The sequence below is a fragment of the Hypomesus nipponensis genome, chromosome 1 (assembly GCF_054491055.1).
Source record: "Hypomesus nipponensis isolate SF chromosome 1, ASM5449105v1, whole genome shotgun sequence".
NCBI lineage: Eukaryota > Metazoa > Chordata > Actinopteri > Osmeriformes > Osmeridae > Hypomesus > Hypomesus nipponensis.
This window is the reverse complement of record NC_140361.1, coordinates 3445001-3463613: the sequence shown is the minus strand read 5'-3', so window position 1 is coordinate 3463613 and position 18613 is coordinate 3445001. Positions and strand designations below refer to the sequence as shown.

The 18613-nt window shown below is 47.2% G+C and overlaps 1 protein-coding gene across 2 annotated transcripts in view; it reads right to left on the bottom strand.

The window, feature by feature from the left end:
- Positions 1-2599: 2599 nt before the first annotated feature.
- The window catches only part of ankrd50 (ankyrin repeat domain 50), a 27597-nt gene continuing 11583 nt past the window's right edge, over positions 2600-18613 (bottom strand). Inside the window, exons 4-5 of one of the 2 annotated variants that reach the window (XM_084700927.1) lie at positions 4711-8256; positions 2600-4326 (exon numbers count right to left, since the gene is read on the bottom strand). In XM_084700927.1, the coding sequence (XP_084557053.1) occupies positions 4721-8256 (3536 nt within the window). In that variant the 3' untranslated portion in view covers positions 2600-4326; positions 4711-4720. The remainder of the gene's footprint in view (positions 4327-4710; positions 8257-18613) is intronic. The other variant, XM_084700926.1, reaches the window with a different exon arrangement.

Below are 18613 nucleotides of genomic sequence, written 5' to 3'. Positions count from 1 at the left end.
TGAGTAATGTAGGTTGCTGTGTATGCAGTGAAAGTATAGCAGCTGTGTGCATGTCAGGGCTGAGCTTCAAAGGGAACCCGTTTGTTTAAGACAGTCTTCTAAAGCTTTTATCCACTTTATTTGGTGGAAGCCCATGGGGATTATGCAAACATATACAAACAGTATACGGCAATGATCCATCATTCTTGGCCCTTTGTGTGTCTACTGAACATTTTCAACATTATTGTGAATCACTTGTGTCTCAGGAGGACAGACCTCATTGAATCGGTGAGGGGTATTTTGGTCACTTAAGTCTTGAAGTCATTTATGATACAGTAAGACTACCTTTTCACCAAACAGGTGAGATGGGTGTGTAAGGGGGCTAAAAGTCTCAAATCTCTTCACAACAGCTCTTTGAAAAAAGTTTATTTGTATCTTTTTGTCCATATTCATTCACCCCTTAGCTGGATCAAAGTTTTCTTTTCTTTTTTTTACCTGTTCTGCCACGTCCTTAACTGTGTCGTGTTAACCAGCACTCCCCAGATGATAACCTAAGTCTTATTTGGCCTCCCACTGTGAAATGGTGGCGCATTTATTGTATGAAAGACAGGATCCTTTCTCTAACTTATTAGTGAAGCAGATCTAACGGCAGCTCTAAAGGTAATAAGATATGCAGCAGGGCATGTATTTATGCTGCTGCCAAGGCCATTAGCCACCTCCATCCCGCTATTATACATCTCCATCCAGCAACGCACCGCCAATCACAGCCGCGCCCCGCTGTGAATTGTCATCTCGTTTGCAGAGCGAGGAAGTTTATTTTTTCTCTCTTAGAATTTACGATTATTAAGAAAAAGTGTCCACAACCTTGGCTCATTTAATTGGAAACCGACGACGATAACGTTGTACGCCTCACAACACGTTTCAGATTAAAATAAGAAATGGATGAGTCCTGAGGGGGTTTACTGGAGAGGTTCGTGCGTGGCTTCCCAATCACCAAGTACTTTAGCCCATTAAACTTAACTGTTAGGTTATGCCTGTAGGAAGGCTGGTTTTTAAATAATAAACATTGAACAAGTAATGAATAATTTGACACATTTGAACTATATTGTCCTGAAATGATGCGTAGCTACTTACTCTCTACCATCCACTCTGCAATAGGCCTAACGAGGTAAACGACTGATGTAACACTGTGGTAGAGCATTTGACTGCAAACCAAGAGATACCCTGTTTAAATCCCTGCTATAAATTGCTTTGTATAAAGGCTTCTTCTGAATGATTGTGTTACAGTACAACAAGTCTCATTCTGAAGCTGAACCATCCCTCAAGGTCCATCATTCCTCCTCAAACATGCACCAAACACAGGCCAGATATTTCAAACATGCACCAAACACAGGCCAGATATCTCCAACTGAAGTGGCCAACTCATTTCAAGCATGGGAATCCATTTTGTGCAGTCCTGGGATATTGTGTAGGTGGTTGTTAGTTTCCACAACAAGGGTGGAGGAGGAGAAACAGATGTGGTTGCTAACAGCATCCAAGACGGAGACGACCATCCAAGTACGGACTTGGACGCCTCTTCGGACGATGACATCATCACCAGATGTTTCGATTGTTAACACCCATTTGAAAAACTCACAGAACACCTCAACACGTTATATGGCTGAAACGGTATCCGTAACAACCCATACTAAAACGTTTAAATTCAGATATGCTCCTGTGCATTATGGGGACTTGCATTGGACAGCTCTCAAGCAGCCTTTTGGTTAAACAGGGACGACTGGAGAGAGGAGTGAAGCTGCTTAGCAACGTCCTCAGATCAGTTTAATTCTAACTCTTCAATGCAATGTCCTGGCCTCGCCCTTCATCATCAAATGCATAGAGAGGAAAGACTAGGTGCAGCTGTGATTAAACTTGCAATTGGCAACATTATGAAATAAAAATGGAGAAATAGCACCCCCAGGGTTTGTACGACCCCTTGTGCTTTCCTCCAGCTGGAGTTTGATTGACAGAGGATTCACAAAGTAGGCCAAGGAGGAAGACCCGCCTCGCCGAAGATTATTGGCTGCAACAGGATTGCTGGAACATAATTGGCTGAAAAGTAGCGGGCCTCTCCAAAATTTGAAACTGACATTTGACTGGCACTGAGCCATCCATGTTGCTAAACAACTCTGACGGCCTCATTAGTTCACATGTTTAATGGGGAAGAAACATACATTTCTTTCTGAAAAAGTCTTACCTTTACGTTGTGAGTTAGAAGTAGACCCCTTTTCTGTATGTTGATCTTTGGATTCCCTCTCAATCTTCTCTAACAGCTACTGAATAGGGTCTTCATTGGACTTGACATCTGCGAGGTTTACAAACTAGTTTCTGTATACAGTAAATAATTGCCGTTCCTATCAATCCTGTATCATACATACACAAGATTTACCCTGATGTGACCACGATGAAAGGACAACTCACATCACACTACATGATAGTTTTGGTGACTAGCATTCATCTGCACTTTGTCAGGCTGGTTCATGTACATTTTGATGCACTGCTGACTTACATTTTCTATTTTACATAAATAGAAAATGAGTCAGCAGCGATTTTAAGAGTCAGAGAATTTTAGTTCCCAGCATTAAAGCAAATATGTTTTATTAAGCACTTCAATATACATCAGAAAATTCAGCTTAATATAGTACAGGAAATATTTTTTTAAATGAAAAGGTCAATGTACATGTTAAGCTATTTACAATAAAAATATCGAAGGTCAATTCAAAACAATGTGACAGACAAACACAGGCAATATTACAATGACTGCTTGACAAGACGGCTAAATAATTCGGAATACTGTGTTGAGAACTGATACTCCAGTCCTTCCATTAAACCTTCATGGCATACCTTCAAGCTAAACTGAGGAGCTAAGAGATGTGACTTGGGTTAATGCATGTTGTGTTTGTGCATGCGATAGCAGGCCACTCCCCTCCCCTCCTTCCTCTCTTCCGAGTTGGCACAAGAACAGCTAACTTCTAACATTATGAAAAGCACAATTATGACATTTAAATGCTAACACAGCCCCAAGATCTTCCATGAGAAACAGATGTCTTAGATCCAGCAGCACCATCTCAAAAGACATCCCTCTGGAGTTTTATCTTGAGGAATGGCGCTGCAGTTGCTAGGAGAGACAACTGCTGGTTTAACTTTGGCTTGACACGTATACATTTCAAACAATGCGTTAAAACCCAAATATCACCGAAGTTTACAAGTCTGTTGTGAAGGGAGGACCAAAACACTTTGCTTTGTGTTCATATCCAAAATTTGCAGACAAGAAAAACAACCAGCCACACAACAATTAAAAGAGAAGCAAGCTTTTCCGTCTTGCATTGCAGGTTTTACATTATATTGGATTCTGGGGATGAATGCATTTTAACATTGCTTTTGCTTGAGAATTCTGCATTGAGCATCACTGTTGACAGTACACAACTTGTTTACTTAAATATCAATTGAAATGCGCACACAAAAAATTAAACTGCTAAAAAAACAACAAATGAGAAGTCCCACAGGGACAAAATGAAATCACATGGGCTGAATATTTCCAATGAACTCTTTACTTTCGCTCCGATTTCTCTAATACTACAAAGCACATTGCAAACAAAGTATTGAGATCACCAAAATAACTGCAGGCAACTTTTGAACACAGCACCAAGATAAGAGTATACAATATAAACGAGAGTGGCTTTTCTCCAAAATAAATATGCTTGATTATACTTGTTGAGTAAATTGCGATAGCTAGTAACATATTACACACAACATATGTTAAGCACATAGAACAAGGTTAACACAGATTATTTTGGGTCTCTAGATAGGCAGAGTATTGATGAGTTGAACATTATCCTATGAGTTGTCTGGTTAAAGGTGACAATGTACTCTGCGGAACATTGCTGTCAGTGTTTGTACAATTGCAGCCGGAAACCAAAAAACATAAAAAATAAAAAAAAACGAAACTATGTATATTTCCTTTGAATGATTGGTTTGATAAGGAACACACGGGTGAGTGACAGGCTGACAGAACATATGCATGTCCCTCATTTTCTCTCTTTTTAAAAAGTGCATACACTGCATATTAAATATCAATACATTAAATTAAAATGATAGTGTGCATGATTAGACTGAGGCTGTAACAGATGTAGGCACATCGAAGTATCAGTTCATGTAAGCCTTGTGCAGCAGTCAACATTCTTCTCTAGGTTGTCTGAGTTGTCCCACCGGAGGGGAAAAAAACACGAATCGGTTCTTATGCAGATGAATATGGTTGCTTTGGCACATTCCTTCCAATGCCTGCATGACGAATGGCATTCCAGACATCTGCAACGGTATGAGGATGACGATCTACATTAGCTTTTCATTTGGAAAATTTAAGCACTTGGCCAGATAATTTAATTATTACAATTACATTAAACATGTAAAGAACACTGTTCCACTACTGATGGTTAGGAGTAAAATATCAAGCTCATCTTAAGAAATTGTCACTTTATTTCAAAGCAAGGAACACCTTTAACATTTATTTTGTACACTATATGGTCAGTATGGTTTTACGTTTACCTTGATGTTGAAATGAATAAAAGTGTGAACTAATAGAAGTTGGATATTTCAACAACTTACACAAACAGTACAATAATGCCAGTGTATAATAAACATACTCAACATTAAATCACAAGCATGTTTTAATTAGAACGACTAGAAACACACCTCTTACCGGCTATAATGGCGTCTCCTTCTTGTAGTTAAACCCAGGATCTGATCCTTCAATCTGCAGTTTCAGGGCTTGTTTAAGGCTTAGTTCAGTTTCCCCAATGGGGTAGTTCTCCAGAACGTCCTGATGGCCTCTGCCCTGTACAGTCCTGGGGACAGAGACGCGCCCTAGGAAAACCTGATTGCCATGAAGGTGGTAGTTAGGGTTGGTCATTATGCCGTTCCTCTTCTTCTCTGCACAGCTCTGTTGTTGGAAGAAGAACTGTTCTGGAGTCTGGCCCCCGTCCTGCTGTGTTGACCCACCGACCAAGATTTTACAATGAGGATCCTTCACGGAAATGTTTGCCACAGACTTGTTCAGAGCAACCCTTTTGTCAAACTGGGTCATTTCGTACTCTAAAACCTGACTCGGGCCACTGTTCTTGAGCTTTTTCTTATCTCCAGATCCCCCTTTTCCATTCGAAGTGCCGTTTCCTGTTTTACTACCTTTGGTTGACTTCAGACCGGGCTTGACCTGAGCCCAGTCAAATTCATTCAACGGAGAACCTGGCTGATGACCAATGGACTTGGTGGTGGACGAAGGGGAGACGATGGACTGTCTACTTCGGCTGCGAGGCAGAGAGTGTTGCTGTATTTGCTCCGTGAAAGTCAGCCCGTGAAAGCTGTCTATCGGCACGGTCTGCGCGGTGGCAGTGGATGAAGTGGTCCTCAAGGAAGAGTTTTTGGAACTCTTGAGAGAGTTGTTTGAAAGAGAGGACTTCTGCCTGTCGACAGTCGAGTCGGGAGATTCCGATGGGGAGCTGAAAGCGTGAACAGGTCCATTGGGTAAACCGCGTCCTGACGACTGCAGTTCCCCAGCCCCGGTGCTACCAGAGCTGTTAGATTTAATCGTAAGGGACTGCATCTTCCCAGTTACAGACAGAGGGGTTTTCTGTTCCATGGTGTGCACCGGAGAGGGACTACAGCCATTGACACTCGAAGCTCCGTACTTCTCGAGAAGTTTGATGATCGGCGAATGGCCCCCTTTCGCGGCCACTCGCATGGCGGTGCGTCCAAACTGGTCGGCGTGATTGGGGTCGGCCCCGTGCTCTAAGAGTATCTGCACGACATCTATGTGCCCCTCCTGGGCCGCGATGCCGAGCGCCGTCGCCCCCTGATTGCAGGTGTGGTCCACGCGAGTGCCGTTGTCGATCAGAAACTGCACCACTTTCACGTGACCTTGCCATGCGGCGGACTGCAGGGCGGATCTCTTCTCGTTGTCGCAGGAGTTCACATCTGCGTGATAGTTAATCAGCATCCGGACCATTTCAACATGCCCCTGCCAGCAGGATACGTGGAGGGCAGTCCTTCCCTCGGTGTCGTTGACTTCCACGTTGGCTCCGTTTTCAAGAAAGTACTCTGCCATGGCAAGTTGGTTCTCAAGTGACAATATGTACAAGGTCGGACGTCCATCTGCGTCCTTGTGGTCGATGTCAGCACCGTGACTCAGCAACAGTTCAACAATGTCCCTGTGACCTTCTAGTGCAGCCACCCTGAGGGAATTCCTCCCGTCGTAGCCCCGTTGGTCAATGCAGGACTTGTTTTCCAGAAGAATGTGGACGCAGTCGTAATGGCCCTCCTGTGCAGACAGTATCAGAGGGATTCGACCGTCGTTGTCCACTTCTGTGCACCGTGCTCCTTGCTCGATGAGGGCATCACACACCTGGCGGTGGCCCTCAAAGGCAGCCATGTGTAGCGGGGTCCAGCCTGCGTCGTCCCTGTGATTTTCATCCAGCCCTCTGTCCAGCAGAGTACGCACCACCTCCACGTTCCCTTGAGCGGATGCGATGCTCAGAACAGTCCTTCCTTCGCTGTCGATGGTGTCGACAGCCGCCCCCCAGAAAAGCAAGGTGTTGACAACAGAGGCATGACCCATCGAAGCCGCGGCAAGGAGAGGCGTTCGCCCATTATTGTCCGTGTGATCGACATCCGCACCGCCTTCAAGCAGCAGATCCACCACGTCAACATGCCCTTCGTAAGCAGCTACAAGTAAGGGAGTCATGCAGTCTTTATCACAGTGGTCGACCTCCGCGCCCCTGTCGATGAGAAGGCTGACCACAGAGGCGTGGCCTTTACTGGCCGGCACACAGAGAGCGGCAACGGAAAGAGCCGTCCTGCCGTCCACGTCTTCGTGATTGATTTCCGCGCCGTGATCCAGAAGGTGCTCGACGATCTCCCTATGCCCCATGTACGCCGCCGCGATGAGGGCAGTCCTTCCTTCGTTGTCCGCTTTGTTGACCTCCGCCCCATGTTGCAGGAGGTTCAGGACGATGTCTTCGTGACCTCCCCATGCGGCAGCTCTCAAGGCGGTCCTGCTATCGGCGTCGGCACAGTCGACTTTGGCGCCAGCATAGAGGAGAGCGGACACCACCTCTGAGTGACCTCCCCAGGCCGCCGACCTGAGGGCGGTCCACCCGTCATGATCGGTGTGGTTGATGTTGGCCTCACAGCCAATGAGGCAGTTCACCACTTTAGTGTGACCTTGCCTTGCTGCAAGAGTAAGTGCCGTTTGCCCATGGTTGTCCACCAACTCCATGTTTGCCCTCCTGGAAATGAGCAAGTTCACCACATCCAGGTTCCCGCTGTACGCGGCGTTCGCTAGCAATGTCCTCCCGCTGGAATCGCACTGGTTGACCGAGGCTCCGTTATCAAGCAAAGTCCGAATGGAGTCCTCCCTCTCCAGTGCCTGCTGGATGATGCAGGAGGCGTGGTCGTCCTCGTTGTTCACGTGAGCTCCTGCTTTCACCAGCAGCTGGAGCACCTCTTGCTCTTTGGGGATGGAGGTGGTCAGGGAGTCCTTGGCGGGCGTGCCGTTCCACACCATCCATAGAGCGAGGTTGAAAGGCTCGATCTGCAGGTTGGAGTTGATGAGATGCAGCGCAAACTCCTGAACCTCCAGCGGTTTGAGTTGCTTGGCCCGGCAGGTGTAGCGCATGGCCATCATCCTGTGACCCTCTGCTGCATTGCACAAATACTTCTGGGTACAGTGCTTCACGTCCAGGAGCCACTCAGCAAAACTGTAGTGAAATAGGATCTTGGTTCCTCCAAGGCCATCCACCAACAGCTTAGAGAGGATATCAATCTTCTTCTGAAAATCCTCTATGGTAAGAGTCGTGTTTTTGGTCCAGACAGCGTGATAAAGCTCCTTGATGGTGAGAGGCCTGCAGGTGGCAAGGATAACATTGAGGATGGGCTGGACTTTGGCGAACTGTTTCCGGACGAAGAGTCGTTGACAGAGCCACAGGTAGAGGCCGTTGAGGGTGCCGGGGATGTCCCGGATCTCGCGCAGCATGATGAAGTTCTCCACTACCCCGTCCAGCACGCGCTCCAGGTAGAGGAAGCAGCCGCTGCTCTTGATGTGGAGCTGGTTGAGCATCTCCGCGGTCTCCTTGGTGAGGTGCTGTCGCAGGGCCTCCTCCTGGTCCAGCCGCTGCAGGATGTACTGCTGCACGTCCTTGACAATGTACGCCTTGCGCAGGTCATCCAGGCTGATCTTACGGAATCCTGAAGAGAGAAGAAGAAAATGTAAGTATTAACAACCCCAGTACTCTGTGAACTAGATCAAACACAATCATTCTTAGTTTCAGATATTTTCCTTAAGAATGTCAAAGAAATCCTGTCCTTGACTATTAACTTGGCAATGTGTCAATGTATTACCCACAAGGGTATTATTACGCTGGGTTAAAAAAAAAAATATTGTGACGATATGAAGGTGACTACAACATTTCTTCACTGTACTCTATAATTCAGAAAATTGGGTATGACCTTCAAAACATTGTCATTTCATTTTTAAATGTGTTATTTTACCTTTGAAGAATCCTATTATGCCAACCTTTAATTTCAGTAGACGCGGGCTAATTAGTGGTAAAGCTATGTGGCTAAAGTAAAACCTTTCAAAGGAATTGAGAGCACGACCCTTTCAGTCTCTGGCAGTGCACCGCATCAATAGGAGTTCAGTATCTGCATGACTGATCTTTTAAAGGACTATGAAAAAAACAACTTGTGTAATTGGTGTTGCAAAAGACAGTTGGTGACAAAGCCACTTCATCTTTCCTGACTTGAAACACCTTCACAATTCCATCCACATCAACTCTCAAAAATGTATTTAGCTACAGATTGCGAGGCAGGAAGGTCATTTACTAATAGTTTTGTTTTCAGTCTTATAGTGGAAGAGAGGAAGTTGACAAGACATTCCACAAGGTTACTGATATTATTTTCTTGTCTAACTAGCCTCATGTTTGGGAAAAGAGGCCGTTTAATTCCTCAGTCCTATGTAATTTCCTGGTAGTTTGAAAAAAAACAAAAAAAAAAACAGCCTGCCAAAAAAAGTTGGGGTAATTTCCTGCTACCCTGGTTGGGGGACAATTTGCATTTTACTAATTAAAAAGTTTCTGTGACAACTTAACACACACCCAAAACACATCTTCTGAAGTATTTATCTGATGTTCTTGAATGGAGAAGAATGGCATAAACTAAATAAATCATCCTTGCAGAGAATAAATTCCAGTACATCACTCTTTCATGTAAATTAATCTGTCTTGAATTATGCAACTGCAAAGTTTCTCTTAGCACTATTTAACACACACACACACACACACACACACACACACACACACACACACACACACACACACACACACACACACACACACACACACACACACACACACACACACACACACACACACACACACACACACACACACACACACACACACACACACACACACACACACACACACACACACACACACACACACACACACACACACACACACACACCACAATGCCCAGGGCAACATCCCATTCAGTAATGGTTATTGTTTGGGAAAAGGACTATGAAACTGTATCCCACACCTGGGCAATAGAGCCACACCTTTAGAGTAATGAGGGGAAGAATGAGGAACCCTTGGAATAGAGGACATCATTACCTCATAGAGCAAGCTGAATGCATGCTTGTCACCTCATGAAATGTGACCATACTGGTCACTGCAGTTCAAGCACACAACCAATGGTGCCAAACTACAGTCCAGAACACAGAAGCCCATCTGATAATGGTACCAAAAAAAACACATGGGTATCACCCATACTGTCACTATCAAAACGTCATCAACCCTAAATGACAAACTATGTAAAAGAGAACCCAACGACCTCAACCTCACAGAGTTGGCAACAGTTTTTTAGCAACCGAGAGGATTTTCCACTGGCTCTCCCAGGGTCTCTGACCCACCCCCCCCTCCTCTCACACCCCCACCCCCTCCCCTAACCCTCCACTCTGCATGTTGGGATAGATCCAGCTGGGGCAGGAAACCCTGACAGAGAAAAGGAAGACGCCATTAAGAAACTACGAGACTATGACCCATGAGCCCATTTTGAAACCTGTCGGTACAAGTGCCATGAAATGTTCCATTAATGGTTGTCTAATGTTCGATTTGTACACAACGGGTCATCTACCCATTATGTACGAGAAGAAGCCGAAGGCAAGGCGTAGGGGTAGGAAGAAGTATCTTGTTTCCCTCGAAATGTATATAGGTCTTAGGAGAATGTAAACATTTGAACATTTGATCTGTTAATAAGTGTAAACTAAGCATTTGAATATCTCAATAATGACCATGTTTGGAACACAAGAACACGAACAGAGGAATGCACAAGCTTGAAAAGAAAAAAAAACTGCTTTCAAAACCCAGAGGCCCAAGGAAAAGAAAGAAACGAACAAGTGAGAGCCTCCAGTTTCAACATGCCAAAAAAGCTTCTCTCTTTTTTTTTTTTTATTCAATTACTGTAAATGGAGGAAGCTGACCTACAATTTCCACTTGAGTCATCCCAGACATCCCTTCAGATGGCCTGGATCTCTGCTGAGCTGCCACTGCACACCCTTATTGTTCCTGTCATGGGACATGGGAACTCTAGGGCACGAGGACAAATAAGCTCTGCACTGCCCCTACGGCGGCGAAACAGGAAGTGACACGATTCAGAAGCCATTTTCACGTTTTTTGGCGTTCCTTTTCCAAAACAAGAATTTCCCCAGGTCTCACTGGCTGTCAGCCTGGGCCATGGAGCCATGTTCATACTGGAAAACAATAGGTGGTAGCTGTGGGCTGGGGGAGGGTTGGTGTGGATGGTGGTGGGGGGGTGAACGACTACTAAACAACCAACAACTGGCACATTCATCAGGGCGAGAGGAGCAGCTGCTCCTCGTTACTGAACCACACAGACAGCCCTGCACACACAAAGAGCCAACTGTTTACCTTCCAGATTAATTTTTCAGATGACAAACGAATGCGTGCGAGAGGGTTTGCATGTGCGCGAGTGTGTGTTGTAGTGTGTGTGCGCGCGAGTGTGTGTTGTAGTGTGTGTGCGTGAGCCTGAGTGTGTGACTGAATAAAGAAGCAGGGTCAACAGGTCCATCAGCCAGGCTACTGACCAGCACTGTGTCTAATTCAACACATTATTTCAGCGAAAAAAAACGATCTGAAGTCATGAGATCCTTAACATAAACAGAAACCCAAGCTACTCTCTGGGCCAGGCCTCTTCTCCCCTGCCTCTCCTGTCCTCTCGTCCCCCTCCTGCATAGCCTTGTCCTGGCCTCACCTGTCTTCCCCCCCCCCCGCCCCACCCCCCGGCCACTCTTGTCCTGACCTCACTTTTCCTCTACTCTGTGGCTTCACCTTTTCTCCCCTGGCCTCCTCCTCCTCCTCCTCCTCCCCATGGCCTCCTCCTCCCCATGGCCTCCTCCTCCTCCTCCCCATGGCCTCCTCCTCCTCCTCCCCATGGCCTCCTCCTCCTCCTCCCCCTCCTCATGGCCTCCTCCTCCTCCTCCCCTGGCCTCCTCCTCCTTCCCTGGCCTCCTCCTCCTCCCCCTCCTCCCCATGGCCTCCTCCTCCTTCTCCCCATGGCCTCCTCCTCCTCCCCTGGCCTCCTCCTCCTCCCCCTCCCCTGGCCTCCTCCTCCCCTGGCCTCCTCCTCCTCCCCCTCCCCTGGCCTCCTCCTCCCCTGGCCTCCTCCTCCTCCTCCCCTGGCCTCCTCCTCCTCCCCCTCCCCTGGCCTCCTCCCCCTCCCCTGGCCTCCTCCTCCCCTGGCCTCCTCCTCCTCCCCCTCCCCTGGCCTCCTCCTCCTCCCCCTCCCCTGGCCTCCTCCCCCTCCCCTGGCCTCCTCCTCCTCCTCCTCCTCCCCTGGCCTCCTCCTCCCCTGGCCTCCTCCTCCTCCTCCCCCTCCCCTGGCCTCCTCCTCCCCCTCCCCTGGCCTCCTCCTCCTCCTCCCCTGGCCTCCTCCTCCTCCTCCCCCTCCCCTGGCCTCCTCCTCCCCCTCCCCTGGCCTCCTCCTCCTCCTCCCCTGGCCTCCTCCTCCCCTGGCCTCCTCCTCCTCCCCTGGCCTCCTCCTCCTCCCCTGGCCTCCTCCTCCTCCCCTGGCCTCCTCCTCCTCCCCTGGCCTCCTCCTCCTCCCCTGGCCTCCTCCTCCTCCCCCTCCCCTGGCCTCCTTCTCCTCCCCTGGCCTCCTCCTCCTCCCCCTCCCCTGGCCTCCTCCTCTTCCTCCCCTGGCCTCCTCCTCCTCCTTCCATGGCCTCCTCCTCCTTCCATGGCCTCCTCCTCATCCTTCCCTGGCCTCCCTTCTCTAAGCCGCCAGTTAACCTCCCCTGCACTAGTGTCTGCTCAGCAGCTGCAGGGTAGTTGGTTCCAGAACATAAAGCCAGCCAGCTAAACACAAGCTATGTACACGAACCTTGACTCTAAACACACACAGAAAAACAGATTCTAAAGTACCTTGGAATTTCATTGGAAAATACTGCTGAAATGATTTGCTGATATGATCTTCTTCGCACATGAAAATGTACATTATATTTGTGTTTTATTGTGTTGCTAAGAACAATATTTATTTCAGTATTATCAAAGCAGTAGTCGAACTGCACACAATGAGACGAACCGGACGGAACTACAAAACATTTTGGAATAGGCATCAGACGGGTCTGGAAAGAGGTTACGTAAACATTTTAACGATTCATTGGCAGGCTGTCATCTTGGCGACAACAGATGAAACAGCCGCGCCCGAACATGTCCTGCAGTGAACCTCACCGACAAGGGGAGGATTTCCAGTCAGACCTGTTTTGTGGCAAGTGAAAGGTTTAGGGGGTTAGGTGTAGCTCTGTGGCAGAGCATTTACCTGCATGTCAAAGAGCTCTTTGGATAAAAGCATCTGCTAAGGCAAAACCTTATTGTTGTAACATGTTTTATCAACTGAAAAGACTGCAGGTGAACAGTTGAAACTATTTCGAGTAAGAACATCAAGTCATGTAGTCTGTCCTCCTGTTACCTCCAACAAGAAATAAAGCCTTACATGCTTCTAAAACATATGAATAATAATGTGTTCATTTAGCAGACGGTTCTATTCAAAGCTATGTACAGTTGTATTTGAACCTGCGACGTATAGATCTGATGCTCTAACACATCACAACTCTCAAGGATTACTTACAAGACCAAGATGGTTTCCAAGACGATGAAACAAAGTTTGAGAGAGGTGTGAACACATTGGGAAGCTAACCTGGGTTAAGCTAACCTCCCCATTTAGCAGACACTTATCAAGAGCGACTTACAGTAAGTACAGGGACATTCCCCCTGAGGAAAATAGGGTGAAGTGCAAGCCCACACAATGTCATTTTGCACGGCCAGGAATCGAACCGGCAACCTTCTGAATAATTGCCTGATTCCCTAACCGCTCAGCCATCTGACTCCCATCAGACATACATCAGTTTAGTTGTGCCACACCTTGCAAGGTTATATCTGAGCGTCTTAAGCGTTAAGTCACTCATACAGATCAGAGGCCATACATTAAACCCACTAGAATTGAACGCAAAACACATGGTGACAGCCCAAAGTCTGATGAGCTCAATGTCTATAAACACACTGGCTCGTGGGAATACTAAAACCCCAGTCAGCTAGGCTAATTAATATCCGTCCCCTCTACAGAATAATTATCTTTTCCCATGATCTGTTAACTTGAGTCATACTCAACTCTCTTTATTTCCTCCAGGAACATAATGACACCTATTGAGGGACTTGCTTCACTTGTTGGCTGGTTGTAACTGATTTACCTGCTTGTACTTGCTGTGAAACTACATGCTCTTCTGGTTCTACCCATTGGCACTTAGAGAGAGATTGGCTCACATTTCACAAACTTGGCATTCTCCCAAAACTGACCTCTAAATGACCTTGGGGGCCCCCCTGCCCCAATCACAACTTGGTTCTTGTGCACAATAATGTACTGAAGTCCTGGATGTCAATCATGTTTAATTAACTAGCAAGTCAGATGGCTGAGCGGTTAGGGAATCGGGCTATTACTCAGAAGGTTGCCGGTTCAATTCCAAAGGACGTTGTGCCCTTGGGCAAGGCACTTCATCCTACTTGCCTCGGTACTTACTATAAGTCGCTCTGAATAAGAGCGTCTGCTAAATGACTAAATGTAATGTCATGTAAATGTAAGTCACTTCAAATGAGCCAGCTACTGCATCGGGGAACATTTTGGTTTGCATGCCCACACGGCAGACTTCCAGTTTTCAGTCGGGGGAATGTACATACAGCTCTCAGTCAAGTCAGGTACTTACAAAGTTATCCTTGGCATGCGAGTCAAGACGGTGAGGGACAAACCCCTTCTACCTTCCAAGCAAGTTTAACCGAAAAACGCGCCGGGATTTTCTAAAAAGACATTCATAATCCCCATCATCCAACGAAGGCCTAATTGAAGATCCTTAAATTAAAGCATGAGCAGACATGCTTTTTTTCTTTTTACAAAAGAACCCTAAAGTCATACCAATCTCAGTCTGTCAGACTGGCATCTCTGGCAGGGTCAGAGAGCATACCACCGTCACCTGAGAAGAACAGGGAGGAAGACAAAACGAAGACTCGTCTACCGCGGAGCTTCAGCCGCGAGGCACCTGAGGTGTTCCAGAAACACACAAGTGCAGACTTGTAATTAGCCTGGCTGTCAGACTACTGTGGTAAATTACAGTATTCATGGCGATTATAACTGCTTTCAGCTTGGCTCAGAGCTGGACAGGCAGTCTCACAGACTAACAGCCTAGAAATCTTTACATGTTGTATGCGTGTGCCGTCAACCACAGTGTGGTTACCGGTAGCCTCACCCATGCTGAATTGTTTGAGGTTAAGATATGAATCTTTCAAAGTCAATATCTGAGGTGATTGAAAGGGATATCTTTTTTTTTTGTTTTGTTGTGGTGAGAATTCTCGCAAATGCTTAGAATACTGTCAGGTGGTCCTTACGTTCAAGCCTCGTCCATCTATGACACTTACGCGCTGATGACAACGCGTGTACGGATCCAAAACACCATCTGTGATGACAGTGGACGTCTGAGGATTCTAAACAGTGTCTCCGGCTCTCCTTGGGGCAGCATTCCTCCGCTGGCTCTGCAGAGCTAAACAACTCTGGCTGTGTTGGTGTTGTCCCCCCGCCAAAACATCTCCCAGTCCCTTCGGTCGGGTCTCTCGCTTTGCCCAAAAAAGACGAGAGAGCAAACTCCAGGGCAGGAGACGCCGAGCGGCTCTCACCTAGTGTGGGGGAGGAGAGCGGGCTGGGCCCTGCGCACGCCACGGGAGGCTCTGTGGACGAGAGACTAAGTGCTGCGGTGCGAGGGTGGAGGGTGAGGAGGCCCGCTTCAAAACAGGATGACAGGGGTCCCCCCCCCCCCCCCGATCAGGGGTGGTAAATCACGGCTGTCATCTAGCCTTGGGCAGAGAAAGGTTCATTCATGGCATGCGCTGGAGAGGAGGAGGTGGAGGAGGAGAAACTCTCCACTGCAGTAGGCTAACGTTTCCCTAAAGATAAATTAGACTAGGAAACAAGCAACCACACACCCTTTCCCCATCAACATCTGCCCTGTTGAGAGGTGGTTTTAAAGCAGGAATGCGACACGAATGACACATGAAGTTAAGTGTAAAGTGCCGCCAAAGAGCCAGGGAGGAGACTGGAGACGATGCACAAATAATAAGGATATATGGCAGCTCTATAGGAGGACATGCACAGGCAGCTGGAAAGACTCCCGAAAGCAGTTTGCCCTCAAACAAATGTTCTTAAAAGAAAAACCCAAAATATGTCGGCCTTCATTACGGTCGCTATTCATAGCACCAGAGAACACAGTCCCGCCCACATGGGTGTGTTCACAGTCGAGTGTGTCCACGCTCAGCCACAGACTGCATGACGCACGTGGTGCCCATGTCATTTCCATTTCACTTCAGTGCCGCTGAGTTTCCACACGGTCAGCAAGTCATCCTCCACAAAGACTGCAAGACTTCGACGTCAGGAAGATGACTAAGGCGTATTCTGTGAGCGGCGCAAACACCGAGCGAGAAGGAGACATCAACATCAACCTCCAGCCATCCATGGACTGAACATCAGCCGGCTCTTAATGTGTATAAAAACACATGCCAAAGACGTACTGTAATCTAATACTGTTATCCCCCCCTCGGCATTGCCGATCGTCTTCAGGCGAAACATATTGTGAGATATTCTATTAGCAGGAGGCAGGAAAAGATGCATTAAGATGCAAAGCCTTGTGATGGATGTCTGAGAGGTGGCCAGTTGCTGTGTGTGTTTAGAAGGCCCCCCCAAGCCATCCTCTCACTCTCTCCTTCTCCCACTCCTTTCACTCTGTCTCCCTCTTCCCCTCTCTCTCGATGTCTCCTCTCTCCCTACTTTTCACTCCCCCCTCTCCCCTTATCCCTCTCTCCCCTCACCCCCCTCACCCCCCTCTCCCCTCATCCCTCTCTCCCCTCATCCCTCTCTCCCCTCATCCCTCTCTCCCCTCATCCCTCTCTCCCCTCATCCCTCTCTCCCCTCATCCCTCACCCCTCTCTCTCTCCTCTCTCTCTCCTCATCCCTCTCTTCCTTGTGCTGTGGAGGATTTTAATGGGTACAAACTCAACCCGGCTCTACACAACTAGGATCGCTTCCTAAGTGTTTCCACTTGGCTTCCCCACTGATAGCCTTCCAGTGGCCCTGGGGGGGCATGGGGGTGGGCAGTACCTTCCATAAGCCTCCTGGCTGCAGGAATGAAAAGGCAGACTTATGACACATTTCATACCATATGCTTTGCCCTGCATCCACTTGGACGGCCAAATGAATCACAGCCACACTTAATCTCACTGTTTATGAGTGTGCAACACTCCCGCCGAAAGGGATCATAATTTTTTTTTTTTCAATCGCGATCTGACTCAGCCTTTACGGACGGTTAGAAAGCGCCAGGGGCCTTCTCACAAACGCTACATTCTTGGTTTGTGAGGTTTGAGGGGAGCGGATGTGAGTCTTCTGGGGCGGCAGGAGGGGTTCATACTTCCTGCAGGGTCTCTGAGGTGGCAGCGTTTCCCACGGCGCATTCCTCTCATGCACTCAGGCACCAGGAATAACAGTTGAGCAAGGGCTGCGGAATCCCAAGTTTGCTCCCTGGATCAACAACATCATCCATGCTTAGCAACAGAACCCCTGCAACCGTGGTTCCAAGAGAACCCACGGTTTCCACGGTAATGCGTTTATTTTTTTGCGTTGTTTCTGTGTCTTTCTTTCATAACGTTAATATAACGTGTATGTGATATAACGTGTGGCAATTCAAGACACAACACTGTCATTTGACCCGGAGTAGTTGTTGTATGGGTTGTTTTTCTAACGTGTGCTGCTTAGAAAGACAACCTTGTGGTCAAGAAAGAAGAAATAAAAGAAAGAATCTTAGTTATACACACTTCCTTCTAACAGATACAAGGTGTGAGTCTGTTACAATGTGTGCGAGCAAGAAAGAACACAAACTAAAACCTATATATGACTAATCAAATTTGACAGTTAAGTCTACTGTTGAAAAGCAAACCCTTCTACAGGAGGAATGCAGCTGACAGTTGAGCAGAATTACAATGTCAGTTTGTGCATTGCAGACACACAACGTGTCTTGGCAGTTGCAATCGTTCAAATCCATTCAAAGACAAGTAAAGGAAGCATGAACAGTGAGCTTTGGTCCCTGACCCGGGAGAAACAGGACTTATCATGGGGATCTCGTCTTACTGCCACTTCCTGTCTCTCTCTCTCTCATCTCTCTCTTAAAAAGGACCAGTGGACTTTAATAATACATTATTTATTAAATACACTTCGGGCAAATTCACTCCTTCAGGGAGGCAGAGCAGCACGATCCAACTCATTTTCGATTAAATGGCAAAGGATCTTTCTATAAAGGAAATTAACCGTGGATACCAAATAAATTGTCAGTAGTTTGACACAGGTTCGGCCCTTGTCTATGAGGTAAATAAAAAATTGATTGAAAGGCAAGATGAAGGAAATCGACTGACAAAACACAGTCAATAAACTTCAGCTTATCAGATTGCTCTGCGGTAGAGTCTTCTCAGCAAAGCTGCAGCAAAACAAACCCACCAGTAGGTCTGTCTACAGTCTGAGCACCGCTACCCAAACCTTCTAGGAAAGAACACCCTTCACAACTAATAACCAACCCCATTTACACAACTATGTTACACTTTCCTCTATGGTATAAGAACTTGTCTATCCATCCATCCATCTCTAATCACTAACATGCCAAAGTGTAACTGAGTATAACATTACATGACTCACAACTTCAGACAGCCAAAACCACTGACAGGAAGCCCTTATTCAGCTCTCTCTCCCTATGCAATAATAAACTGAAAGGAAGAAATCAGCTTGTCTTCAACCTGTCAAACTTCAATCTATGTATCATTCCAAATGGCGGAGCGTGCTACAGTACATAAGTGTAAACTATCAGTGATAAAAGTTCCAGCGACCAAGACTCAAAGCCTTCTCTTGGCCTTCTGATTCCACCCCAAACACAAACACGAACGCCCCA